Genomic DNA, 14,280 nt, shown 5'->3' on the forward strand with positions numbered 1-14,280 from the left:
GAAATGTCATGTCAGAAAACGTATAGCAGATATTATAAATAACTAGTCTTGTGTTTAGATTTATCAGCATCTTTGGAAAAACTGATCCGCTGACTGAGGTTTTTAATAATTGTTTATTTTGAATACAATACTTTTCATTTTTTCAGCCACAGAAACGATGGGCTGCATTTGACGTTTCGTGACAGCGGAATCTGGGCTGCATATGACGTTGATATTTTTCCTCTTCGCGAGTCTCTCTCAGGTTTTTACCAGTGTCCACCGCATCGAAACAAAGGCACCCTGTATTATGGGATTTAACATTGTGACAGCATTGCTGTTCTGTCAAACACACAAGGCTACGGTGGCGCTATTCAATACTTCCCCTAGCGGTCGGTTTGGTTATTTTTATGATCCATTTGTACACATTTTTTTTCCACCAGTGCTAACCGTTGTTTGTTCGCTTGTATCGCAGGAAGTCAATTTCAAGGTTCACACTTAAAATGATTCATACTAAGCTTCTGCAATTTGATGAGGGCAATAATGAAACAGCTTAAAAAGATAGTTTCTAACCGTCTGTTAGTATAAATATATTTCATAATAGTTTTGAAAATATTACCCATCAATAACCAAGTAGAACGTTTCTTCAACTGTTGATTATTCTTGTGTCACATAAAATGTATAACATTTTTTAGCGTGAAGAACTAATGACCGCAAACTTAATCGTTTGCGATTAGGCATTATTACAGAAAACTGATTCACTTTTCAAAACATGTTTTCGGGCCGTATGATAAAGAATCTCAACATTTTGCTTCGTGAACAAGAAATATTTTGAATCCATTTAATTTGGCCAAGACAATTGGGTCCTAAAATGTTTAATGAAATCTTGTTTTTATTTAATAACACGAAAGAGCATGTTACTCCAAACTACTTTAGCAATTTTCCCCGCTCAAATAATAGCTATATCATGTTTAAACTTTAATTTAAAAATTTGTTCCATAAATGAACCTTGACACTTTTGATCATGTTTGACGTTCGCTTAGTCGACAAAAACACCACAGGGGTTTTAGTTCGACCACTGGGGTTGTTCCTATCTGACATTTCGTAAAGGACACGGAAAGCAAAATACACCCAAAATTTGAGTTTAGGCCAAAGGATGTGACAAAATCTAAAAAAATGTTTTTTGGGCTTAAACCAACGGAAAACATTAGAAAATTGAGTAAACATGTGTTTTTGGCCTAAACTTAAGCGTTTGGCACTAAAATTGGGACAGGGCTTTAGGACCCTATTGTGCTTATTCTGCACGGCGTGTGAGGTGACACGAGTCGAATGAGGTGACAATTGTCGACTCGCTTCCATTTGATTAGCATTAGTCGCCTTACGTCACCCGAGGTGAAAGCGGCTCGTTTCGACTCACACGCCGCGCAGAATAAGCACAAATTAGAGTGCCTGTAAACAAGAGTGACGTCATGCTCCAGTTTTGACAGGTCTCCTGCTCAATTGGAACGCGGATTTGTATGGGAATGACAGTTCGCCGCTGTTCCAATTTTGACATTGACGCCACTCTTATTTAAATCCACTCTGGCACAAATATGTTCTTTTCATTGATTACGCTAGATGTAATCAACCTCATTTACATTTACCTTGCCACCTTGTTGTTATTTTTGTTTACCTACCCAGTTTGACAGCTTTGTCTGCCGATTGTTTTGGCCTAAGACAAGACGTGACAGGTCACAGTACAAAAATGAAACCAATTGCCTGCCAAAAAAGACCACTTCTGATTGGTCGTTTTGGCAAAGGCCTACTTTCACATCGTTGAGTTGGATTTCAACAGGGCACTTTGTTGCTAGCCCGGCCGTGTTGCTAGATCATAAATTAAAGTTTCATAAAAAGTTTGAAAATTTTTCATGAAGTCTATTTGTTTCGAATCCATTTATATTCCATGTTAACTTTTCCGCATGTGCTCCTACAATACTAAAATCAATTAAATATACTTAATTGAGAGCAATATAATGGAAATTGTGTCAATTTTCTCTACAAGTATTGCCGGTTTCTAATATTAACCTGAATTTTTAAAAATAAAGTATCCTCTATTGCACTATATGAATGAAGCGTGCAAGAAACAACCAAATTATGGGCATTGATATTTGAATTTGTTCACAAGATTTGCTTAAAATGAATACTGGTAGCACTGGCTTTTGTATCGTCAAGGATATCGGCCGAAAAACAACTGGGCAGTCTTAGTTGAGCTGTCACGTCCTGTCCTAGGTTTTGGCGTCCTCTCGTGTTGATGTTTGTGGACCATTTTCTCTGGAAGCGCTTTCAAATTTTGGAAACTTTCTTCTGAAAAACCCGCAACCATGGGCCCGAAACTGGCTCCGAAGTGTTCCCACTGCCAAACTGGATCGTCGGAAAAGTGGCACCAGGTGGAGAAGGGTGTTACTTTGTGCATCCCATGTCACGAACGGCAGGAAAAGGAACAGCTTGAACTCGAGCGGGAGCTGAAGGAGATTCAGGCTGAACCTCCGGCCCCACCGCCTTCGGTGGCCACGGTCGTCAAATCTGAAGAGCAAGAGGCTGGTACTCAAGGTCAATTACCCGGGGACACTGGGAAGGAAGAGCCGAAGGAGGAAAAGAAGGAAGTCACATCGGAGGAGATTAAGGAGGAACCGGATGAGAAGGACGACAAGGATTCCAACGCGGACGCGAAGGAGCGCCCGTTGCCATCGCTGAGTCCGCGGAAGTTGCGCAAGAATGTGCGCAGCGCACGGAAAGGAGGTGGAGGTGGTGCCGGAGGGAACGGTGGCAAAGGTGGACGCTCCCGGAGGTTCATATTCAAGAAGAACCCGATGAAGGCCCCCGCGATTACTGTGACGACCCGAACCGTGGAGACGCTGTTCCATAATGTGAGTTGAATTTGAATGAGGTTTGTTGAGAATGATGGATGATTTCTATTTACAGAACATTTACTACCAGATCGGGGACATCGTGTCGCTGATGGACGCCAAGGATAACGTTTACTACGCCCAGATCCACGGACTGCAGATTGATTCGTACTGCGAGAAGTCCGCCTACATCACGTGGTTGATTCCGACGACTTCAAGTCCCCCGCCGAAGGAACGGTTCGATCCGGCGTCGTACCTGATCGGACCGGAGGAGGACTTGCCGCGGAAGCTGAGCTGTATGGAGTTTGTCATGCACGCCCCGAGCAGTTACTATCTGGACCGGCACAATCCGTACCCGAGGCCGGACTGCTGGGGACCGGAGAACACTAGCCAGGAGGACAACTCGAACTTCATTTGGGCGAACATTTCCCACTTGTACCAATGCTAATCACAGGAATGGTCTCATTTTAGGTAAGAAACATTTTAATTGTAATTATGGATTCAAGTTTTGCGTTCTTTGAGGGAGAATAAAGGATTAGTCTTAGAACTTGGTATGTATAGATTTGATGCTTGAAGAAAAGACAAAAAAACACACAGGAAAAGGATTCTATTCTGGAGGCTTTAGTCTTACTATAGGGGGATTTTTTTTATTTCCGTACGGGTTTGGGCCGAAAGGTCTCGGATTTTCATGAAACTTTTTCCACAGGCAGGGCTTATCAATATATGAATAAAAAAAAAATGAAAAAAATCAGGGTCGCCTTTTTCCCCGGAAAACTCAGTTGGAAATTTTTTGTTTTCCCCTGACACTACTTACTTTGAAAAATCATAACTCAAGAACGAAGCATCATAGAAACATAGTTTTTTTTTATGAAAAAGAAAGCAAATTCTCAGGAATAAAAAAAAATTAACTGGAAAAAGTTTTCCACAAAATTTTCCACCGTTGGGAAAATTCGTAAAGAAAAGCCGAAAAAACTATGCTCCAACTCGTGGAAAATTTTTGCAAAAAAATATTTTTGAGAAGAAAAGGTGGTCATTTTCCACAAAATTGGCCATAACTCAAAAACGAAAAAAAGTACATTTCAAAAATTTCAGCGATTAAAGCTTATGAAATTACCTTCTCAAAAATATATTTTTGAAAGTTTTCCACTAATTGGAACATAGTTTTTCCGGCTTTGCTTTACGAATTTTCTCAACGGTGGAAAATTTTGTGGAAAACGTTTACCAGTCAATATTTTTTTTATTCCTAAGAAAATTTGCTTTCATTTTCATAAAAAACTTTGTTTCTACGATGGTTCTTTCTTGAGTTGTGATTTTTCAAAGAAAAGGCTCAAAATGGCACATTTGCACATTTTTTACAAAATTGGCCATAACTCAAAAACGAAAAAAAAGTACATTTCAAAAATTTCAGCGATTAAAGCTTATGAAATTATCTTCTCAAAAATATTTTTTTGAAAATTTTCCACGAGTTAGAGCATAGTTTTTCCGGGTTTGCTTTACAAATTTTCTCAACGGTGGAAAATTTTGGGGAAAACTTTTTCCAGTTAGTATTTTTTTTATTCCTGAGAAAATTTGCTTTCATTTTCATAAAAAAACTTTGTTTCTACGATGCTTCGTTCTTGAGTTATGATTTTTCAAAGTAAGTAGTGTCAGAGGAAAACAATAATATTCCAACTGAGTTTTCCGGAAAAATAAGCGACCCTGAATTTTTCTCAATTTTTTTTATTCATATATTGATGAGCCCTGCCTGTGGAAAAAGTTTCATGAAAATCTGAGACCCTTCGGCCCACTTTGTACGGAAATAAAAAAAATCCCAATTGGCCAACACAAAATGTATTCATTATACGATAAAATGTCCTGAGTTTTACACACTTTTAAAATCAATATACTGTATTGTACTGGAAATACAGTTAAATCTCCATGAGTCGATGTTCCATGACTCGATATCGACTCATAGAACCATACTAAAACTCAAATTTCATGGTTACTATGATGGTCCCTTCAAACAGCTTTCCATAGCATTGCTGTTCCATGACTCGATATTTCCATGAGTCGATGGTCCCTTCAATATCGACTCATGGAGGGTTGACTGTAGTTAGATTCATAAAACTATGCATTTAACTCTCAATTAAGAATATTTGAATTCATGTACTTATCGTAGAATTCATTGAAACCTTATGATGGGTAGTTGCATTTTATGATATTTTTTGTTTTTTTTTTCAATGTGTGCAGCAAATAAGGCTGATACAAATATAAAATTTCTTTTATGTCCGAGACCACTTTGAAGGTACGAGGGGGGGGATAAAAATAAATAAGGAACAAAAAAATAAAAATGAAAAAAAAGTTATTTTTTCGAATTTTTATTTTTAACGATAATTTTTAATTTTTTTTTTTTCAAACGTCCTCTGGATCATTATTTTACTTGTTTTTTACTTTAAAAATTGAAAAAAACCTAACTGATGTCAAAAAATTGATGAATCTTTTTTTCTCCCCTTCAAAATTTTCGGATTTTTGAAGGGGGGGTGACATAAAAGAAAATTAATATTTGTATCAGCCTAATTTAATTTTAGTGATAAAATGCGCCGTTTTATAACCCCACCATAACAAATTCGTTCGATCTTTATTTGAGATTCTGTATGAGGTTCATTTTTTTAATATGACCCAACATTCTATGGAAGTGCTAAGATGTTTATCAACGATATGAACCGCATAAAATAAGCAATCATAGTCTAGCATTTTTCAAACTGGGTTCTAGAGGATTCTTACGAGATCCTAGGTCTTTTTAGTAGACTTCTGGGAATTTCCAGTGGAGTGTAAGTGGACATTAGGGGTTTTCTGCGAGATCCTAAGAATATATAATTAATTTTTGCGGATGCTTCGGAAATTCTGGCGGTTCCTAGCAAACTCTTAGGAGTTTCTAGGGCGGCCTATGATTTTTTAGCGGAATACTGTAGATTTTGAGTTTTTCTTGCAAAATCCTGAGGAATAGGTTCCCAGCAACACTTTGGTATTCCAAGGCTAGCAGTAGCCTAGGAGGTCCAAATAGACTTTTGAGAATTCTTATCGAATACTTGACTATTTTATGCAATATTACAGCGGAATCTTAAAATTCTAAGCGATATTCTCGCAATTCCGAATGAGCTTTTGGGAATATGTCAATTCCCATCGGGATCCTAAGCGAGATCCTGAGCATATTAAGCGGCTTCCTGTGGATACCTATGGAGATGGTTCAGTGCCCTAGTGGGTTCCTGTGGATTCCTAACTAAAACCTGAAGATTCATGAGCCTATGCATGCTATAAAACGTTTGAATTTTACTGTGCGCCCTGTTTTCAAGTTGCCCGTGAGAGAGAGCGAGACAGCACCAACACACGGCGCACAGTAAAAGTCAAAAGAACAAAAGAATTTATGGCACGCACAGAGGCTCATTGTGGTTTTATAGCGGTATCCTATGAGCCTCTGTACGTGCCATACATTCTTTTGTTCTCATGACTTTTACTGTGCGCCGTGTGTTGGTGCTGTCTCGCACTCTCTTACGGGCAACTTGAAAACAGGGCGCACAGTAAAAGTCAAACGTTTTATAGCATGCAAAGGCTCATTAATTTCTGTTGATTTCATACGCTTTGTTTCTAATAAATATAAACCTAACTTCTAAAACACAATAGGAACTCTATTCAAATTCAAATCATATGAAGCCGTTGTATTTATGTATTCAACGAAATGACCGGCCACACTTATCGATCATACGGACGTTACACGATTTGGTTACGAAAAATACAATTTGATCTCAGCTGTTTATGTTTACCCTTTTGACTGAAGGCAATCATTCGATATGTGATGCTTTACTTTGCAAGAAACATTATTCTTAAAATACAAGCAAAAATAGCAAATTTGCGAATTTTCTTAAATTTGATACTTGGGACTAAAATGAATTAATGTTTTGAGAAAATGTTCAGTTTTTGAATAATGGTCACATATGCGATTATTGTTTCTACATAGTCCATACATACAAATTGTATACATAGAGTTTATAAACATTGATTGAAGGCTTTTAAACCATGAAAAGAACTTTTAAGCGATAACAGTCGATAACAGAATGTCTGTCATCATTAGGATTACGGGTTTATAGATTTATAGCGTACGGTTCCGTTTTTGGCAATCGAAAATTTCGACTTTGTTGCCAAAAACGGAATCCCATTGTATCTACTGGCTAAGTTCTTTCCACTCAACTGGCAGACCAAATAACTCAACTTCCAGTACTATGCCATTTACTCAAATTTGAGGTAACGCACAGAGGTTTGGTTTTTAGGTTGTTTTGCTCTTCGCTCTTTGACAACAATTAAAGGAGTGAATGAAATAGGGAGAGAAAAATAACTCAAAAATAAGTTAAAAATGAAGTCGAATAAACAATCGATGAGCTGTTCTCATTCGAGTTATAAACGTTAACTAAACTAGTACTTTATTTGAAAATATTTTAGAAGAACATCGTACAAAAATCTTTTCATAATTTAGAAAACAACACTTTAAAGAATCTGAAGAAAAAAGGGTAAATTCTAGGAGTATTGCAAAAATTGCAGAATTCTTATACGTATGGTTTCTGATTTCTGAACGCCCATCAGGAATTCTTCAACAAATTTTCAAAGTAATGCAAAAATTTGCTCCAAGATTTAGATGTAGTAAAATCTTACATTAAGAATTTTACTATAAGACATCTTCAGCAATGTTCTTAACCCGTATAGGCCTGAGTGAAAGCAAAAATACTAAAACCCTTACAACTCAGCGAATACTCAATGGATTCAAATAATTTTTTGTCAGTATACTGGCCCACATATCTTGTTTCTAGAAGTGGCCAAAGAAACTCGTATATACTCCTGTAACCGGAGTTATTAGGGTGGGTCACTGGGTCAAGTCGGGTAGAAAAAGGCAATTTTTTGGGACATGCCAAGTTATCTCTATTTAATTCCAATGACAATCATTTTAATTTGCATTATTCATTAAGATCTGATATTCAACATTATAAATGAATAGTTTTTGACCGTTTAGAGAGTACCAGATGCGGCCACTCGGACTCAGTGCACTGAAGAACCGGCTCTATATTTGTTGGATACTAAACCGTTTCAAATCTCTACAAGTATAGATTGAACATAATAGTTCACTAAAATGCGTTCCCATAAGCTTGACATAGATGTTCAGATACAAATTGTGCGCTTTATCATAAATTTGAGGCATCCCGGGGACCTAAACTTAGTCATTTGTAGGATCAATCAAATGCTGTTGACATAATTATTCAATTTGATCGATTATCAGAAGGTTTACGCTGATGCGTTTTTCTTACAACTCTTTGATATAGTGGCCACATTATAGCCGATTCTGGAAATTTTTTGTGACTTGAAATTTGCCTACCTCCAGGGGCACAGAAGCGCAGAACCCTTGTCACCAGACCTGACCCAGTGATCCATCGCAATAACTCCGGCCACATGAACATTCCCGAGATCCTTTCACCACTTTTAGAAACTAGATATGTGTACGAGTATACTGACAAAAAATAATTGAAATCCGTTAAGTATTCGCTGAGCGGTGAGAGTTTTAGTAATTTTTCCTTCACTCAGGCCTATACGGGTTAAAAATACAGCCATATTCAATACATACAGCAATATTTTTGATTGAATCTTTCGCTGTTTCTGCAAGTAGAAAAAAAAACTGGTTTCTACATCAATCTGTTCGCCTTAAATAGTATCATGAAGCTTCGTAGTTCATGTAAACATTGTCCATCCGTTTTAACACCAATCATTGTTCATTATAAAAGACAAAAAAATGATAATAATTTCTACAGTACACCCTACAAAACCCACTTGAGCTTTTCTGTGAAGTATATCGTCAAAAAGTTCAACAATTTTTTGATGAATTTTTAAATTTTCCGACAGAAATTTAGTAAATTTTTCGTAATTCAAGTTAAGCTGAAATTATTCCACAAATTTCTTTAGAAGTTCTTCAAACACTTTTTTGAGTGTGTTACTCTAGAAATCTGGTTAAAATTGGATATGGAGTGATGCAAAAAGTAATTAGTTAAGAAATTCACAAAAAATATTGAAGTATTCCTTAGGTAGTTAAAAAAATCTCCTTAGGTAGAAAAAAAATCTCCGGGAAATACTTGGATAAATCCTAATGTGACATTCCAAAAGTAAAAAATAATATAATTCTCTAAAAAAATTGCTCGGGAAGTTTTTAGTATTTTCGCTGAAGATTTTTGGAAAGAACAGAACGTCTTCCGCTAAAAACGATATATCAAGCGTGTGCTGGAATAAGGGCGTAAGTCGCATGATCGATTTCTCTTCATCGATCCTCTCTTCTGTGAATAAAGGTGACAGGATGCAGGTTTGTCAGCATTTTTTCAGTTCAGATCGCTTGGAAGCGATACAATCTTGCGTCCTGTGGTGAAAAAATGCTGACAAACCTGCATCCTGTCACCTTTATTCACAGAAGAGAGGATCGATGAAGAGAAATCGATCATGTGACTTACGCCCTTATTCCAGCACATGCTTGATATATTCGAATTTTTAAAGATTTTTTAGATAAGCATTTTTGAAAAAAAAAATTGAAATGATATTTTCGGGAGAATTCTTAAAGAATATGGAAAGCATTTTTAGCAATTCTTAGAAAAATTTTCTGGAATGGTCAGAAAGCCTAAAGGAATTTAAGGAAAATCGGTTGAATAATCCCGGGAATGATTTTTCATGGGAACCCCAAGACGAGGTCAGTGGAAACTGGAATATTTCGCGTGAGTGCTTTGAAAGAATTCTTTACTTGATTAAAATTAATAATTTCCGTAGTAAAAATAGGAATTTGCAAATATCATCGATGTGCAGCGATGTAAACAAACAAGTGAAATCAGTACAAATCCATGAAAACTACAAAATATGTGAAAATCGTGATTATTGCGACCGAAAATACTTTTGTAAAACTAGAATTTGCTAGGTCCCCCATGGGTCCCTCCAGAAAAAAATTCCAATGATAATGGTGATGCTGTACAAAACCTATTTAACAAGGAATATCCCCCTGGCACTGCAGAATACAGTTGGTTTCGGGAGCACACCTCAAAATTCTCGGTTATCTATAATAAAGTGACGATTTCTATAGAAATTTAAAACGGATGGACCCACAGATGTGTGTCAATTGGAGAGGATTATTGATCAAATCGACTCATATTATGGATCAGAACACTATAACAGAAATTTATCTACGAGTCAACCTAAGCTGGTTAGAAAGTCCGTAAAAGGTCCTATTGGCAACCATGTACTTCGTTTTGGTAGCATTAATGGTCAGGCCTATCATCGTGGTCTCTCTCTTCAGTGGCACGAAGGCTTCCTGCACTGACCTGCGATCGATTCCAATAAGGTCGATATCGTCCGCAATGCCAAGGAGCATATGCGACTGTGTGATGGTAATTCCGTTTCTCTGCACGCCAGATCTCCTAATTGCTCCGTCGAGTGCAATGTTGAACAGCAAACTCTAAAGTGCGTCTCATTGCTTCAATCCATCTAACGTTACAAACCTCATCTGCAATTCTAACACTTGATTTCGAACTATCCAGCGTTGCACGTATCAGCCTAATTAATTTCGCAAGAAAACCATGTTCAGACATTATCTGTTACAGCTCATTTCTTATCACTGAATCGTACGCTGCGTTGAAATCACTAAACATAAACTTTAAGAGACCTTTCTCAAACAATTAAGGCTTTTTGGGGTCTTGCATCAAAATAGTGGTGAGGTCTCTAAATAAAATTGCTCTGCTAGAATTTAATTTTAATGAATTAATTGTATATTTTCACAATTGATTGATTGTAACGGTTCAAACGAAAAAGTTAACACTACAGTAAACGTAACACCTAAATTTATAACTAGTAGAAGTCCTCTTCGGGGTCCCGCTGATTGTTCTGCTGCTGATTCTTGATCTGGTCCTGGTTCATGTACATGTCGGCGACCTGTTTGGCCGAGGTGGCATCCGTCGTTCCCTTATCGTCGCGGATCTTGATGAAGCGCGGGAAGCGCAGCGAGATGCCCTTCTCCGGATCGATGATGCCCTGGCCGGCCCGATGCACCGGACTCAGCGACAGATCGGCACAGAGCACCTCCCAGACCTGGGCCGGCTCGAACCAGTCGTCCGGTTCGTGTGATGGATCGTAGCGGTAGTAGTTCTTGGCCCGGGGTATGATTTTGTCCTTGAAGAAGTCCGTGTGCGTTTGGAGGTCCTCGTCGGAGAATCCGGTTCCAATTTTGCAGATGCTCTGATACTCTTCGTTGTCTTCGTCGTAGCAAGCAAGGAGGAAACCTCCGTAGGTGCCGGTTCGCTTGCCCCTGCCCTTGTAGCCTCCGATTACGACCAGATCCAGAGAATCTCCCACCCCCGAGAGGTAATCCTTTTTGAGCTTGAGCCAATTGCGGGAGCGTTTGGCGATTTCGTAGGTGGCTTCCTTCTGGAGGGTTTTGACCATGAGTCCTTCGCAGTTGCCCTTGACGGCTTCGTCCAGGAAGCGCTGCAGTTCGTCAATGTCGCCGGTGTCCAGACGGGTAGCGTACTTCCACTCGCCTTCGAACTCGATGAAGTGCTTGTACATTAGTTCTCGTCGCTCCAGGAATGGCCGCTCGACGAGGGGCTTACCGTTCAGATACAGCAGATCGAACATGTAGACGCACACCTGGACCTTGATGTCCGCTTCGTTGGCGTCCTTTCGCTTCCGGGTGCTGAGGATTTGGAAGGGAAGGATTTGCTTCTTCTCCGGATCCCAAGCTACGGCTTCGCAATCCAGGATGGCGGTGGTTACAGATTCCTTGCGGGTGTTGCCTAACCGCGCGATGATGTCCGGATACTTGCTGGTGTTGTTCTCCTGATTACGGCTATAGATGTTAACGGTGCCATCCTCCAGCAGATGGATCTGAGCTCGTTCCCCGTCGTATTTCCACTCGCAGGTGAAGTCGATTCCATCGAATCGCTCCAGAACTTCCTGAACACCTTTCGTGGGATGGGCCAACATAGGTTTGAGAGGAGTTCCCGGCATCATTGGGCATTTCTCTAGCAAGTGATCAATGCCGTGTTCCAGCAGCACCGGGACAATTTGGTTGTAGTTCGGGCACTGACAGTACACCGTTTTCAGGATCAGGGCGATTTCGTCGACTTTGGCCTTGGCCGTTGCTTCACTGCACTTGCTCAGCGCGTTCACTATGGGTTCTTTGCAATCTTTCTGGTTGGGTGGAGTCATGGCACATGCTTGAGCCAACGCCTGCAGTAAAGACTGCTCCGCCAGACCTATCCGCAGCTTCCCGGCCAGCGAGCGAATGATGAAACGAGCTTCCGAGTGACGGCATGCAACAAACATCGATTGGATCTTGTCGACCTTCTTGGCCATGGAAGCGGCTCCGGTCATCTTCGCGATTTCCTTAAGCTTCCCAAAGACGCCTTCCACCGAATGGGGCGCCGGACGGAACATCATCCGTTGACTACTCTTCGACTGCTCGGCCACCAGTCCCAAGTCTCCCGTATTCTGAGCATCGGTCTTGATCTGGGCCAGACTTCGTCCCGTACTCTGGGCAATGGCCTTCATCAGCGTATGCTCCGCAATACCCAGCTCAACGCCCTCGTAAGCCGGGGCCAACTGATTCAGACTGAGATAGACGCTCGCCAGCAAATCGCTCGGACTGAGCAAAATCACCGATCGGAAGTAGTTACTCAGAATCTCTATCATCCGCAACCGCCCGCTGGTTTCTTCGATTATCTGGAAAGTCCTGGCCAAAGCCAAGTACGGTACTTTGTCACCCTTCTTCCAGAAGGCGTCGTTGATCGGATGGTAGTTTTTCTTGCCCGGATTGTAATCGGCGCCATCCACTTTGGAACCGCTGCTGGAACCGGTATCTTTCTTTCCGGCACTGGTGAAGAAACTCATCACGTTCGCAGTTTTGTCCTTCACGTCCACCGGTTTAGTGTCCTTCTTGGGCGATTCAGCTTCCCTCTTGACATCCTTCACTTCTTTGTCTTTGGGCGATTCGGCTTCCTTCTTAACTTCCTTCACTTCCTTGTCCTTGCTCTCAGTCGGCTTCTCCTCTTTTACCGCTTTCTTCTCTTTCGGGGAGCTCTTCTTCGCCGAAGATTTGGGGGATTTCTTTTCGTCTTTTTTAGGTTTCGATTCCGACTTGGGTTTCACTTTCGGACTAGGCTTCTCCTTCTTGATGGGGTTCTCCTCATCCACTTTCTTTGGACTAAAAATAAACGAAAGGATTAATATTCCTCAAACACATTCTTCAGAAAGTAATCAGGACTGGTAGCTATGTCTTAGAAGGAACTTCTGTAGAAGAATTCATGAAGCATTTCTTCGAGGAGTGCGTGAAAAAAATCTTGTAAAACCTGCGAAATAGTCACGTAAGAATATCTAAAGGTACCTCTGGAGCATCTACAATTTTGCAGCAGGTTTCACTATCAAGGAGTAAAAGAAAGAAAGAAAATTTAGAGACCATTCCATTCCAAGTCTCTATGCCTTAAAAAGGAAGAAAAGACCTGCTACCAGCCATGATCATTTACGAGAAAAATTAACTCACCTGGACTTCTTGGGCGATCCTCCTGCTTCCTCCTCACTGGACGAGGCAATGCGCCTTCGCTTGGGGACACTCCCACCTCCGTTCGTCTTCGCATCGACCGATTTCTTCTCCGGGGACGCCTCCGGAGACGAATCGAACACGGCACCCGACTTCCGTCCAGTCCCTCCGGAACGCTTCATCGGACTGTCCTCATCTTCGGATTTAACGGTCGATGCCTTTTTGCTACGTTTGGTGGCGTAGAAACGAAGAACGGAACAACACAACGGATAACTGTTAGTACCTTGGCCACTCAGAGGGTACAACACGGGATATGCCACACGCGCCAGATGCACCGTTCGCAGATTACGAACGGAACACTGCGTCGTGACATTCAGAACGGAAAGTATCGTAGTTCGGAACATGATTTTTGGGAGACAATCCCAGAAATCACAAAACACACGTCCGCTTCCCTCAAAATTCTACACCTAAATGAAGCCTACCTAACCGCATTGTTATTGTCCGCTTCGCCGTCGGAACGTCGCTTCTCCTTTCCGCTCTTTTCCTGCTGACCGGCCAACGATTCGTCATCCGCTTTCTTGGCGTTGGTTTTGGCGAAAAATGATCTGAATTTGAATTGAAATAACGATAAATCTTCTTGAATTCTTGAATTGAAATTGAAATTCATGAATCGCAAACTTACAATATTGATTTTTGGGACATCCTAACACTTGATGTCGAATAATTTCTTTGCACAATTTTAATTTAAAATGAGATAGAAAAAAAAATCTCTTGAGATGACACGAAAACTTAGCGATAACAACAACGCCGCAGAAAGATCAACAAAAATTGCGCCACGAG

General features: G+C 40.3%; 2 protein-coding genes across 3 annotated transcripts; one reads left to right on the forward strand and one right to left on the reverse strand.

Moving 5' to 3' along the window:
• The first annotated feature begins 2,233 nt into the window (after positions 1-2,233).
• On the forward strand, positions 2,234-3,408 carry LOC5574249 (GATA zinc finger domain-containing protein 1). Its single transcript, XM_001661253.2, has 2 exons — positions 2,234-2,882; positions 2,938-3,408. The coding sequence occupies exons 1-2, from the start codon at positions 2,337-2,339 to the stop codon at positions 3,307-3,309; spliced, it is 918 nt and encodes a 305-aa protein (XP_001661303.2). The 5' UTR covers positions 2,234-2,336; the 3' UTR covers positions 3,310-3,408.
• Positions 3,409-10,647: 7,239 nt separating this feature from the next.
• Positions 10,648-14,263, reverse strand: LOC23687986 (DNA ligase 1). 2 transcript variants are annotated; one of them, XM_011495273.2, is made up of 4 exons: positions 14,123-14,263; positions 13,923-14,045; positions 13,444-13,665; positions 10,648-13,107 (listed from the first exon to the last, which is right to left on the reverse strand). In XM_011495273.2, exons 1-4 carry the CDS (start codon positions 14,140-14,142, stop codon positions 10,755-10,757), a joined length of 2,718 nt encoding a protein of 905 aa, XP_011493575.2. In that variant the 5' UTR covers positions 14,143-14,263; the 3' UTR covers positions 10,648-10,754. The 2 variants fall into 2 exon arrangements, with proteins under 2 accessions (XP_011493575.2, XP_021695617.1); XM_021839925.1 differs by lacking the exons at positions 13,923-14,045; positions 14,123-14,263 and having other exon boundaries at positions 13,444-13,916.
• Between the last annotated feature and the right edge of the window lie 17 nt (positions 14,264-14,280).

Source organism: Aedes aegypti, chromosome 1 (genome assembly GCF_002204515.2).
Source record: "Aedes aegypti strain LVP_AGWG chromosome 1, AaegL5.0 Primary Assembly, whole genome shotgun sequence".
NCBI classification, from domain to species: Eukaryota; Metazoa; Arthropoda; class Insecta; order Diptera; family Culicidae; genus Aedes; species Aedes aegypti.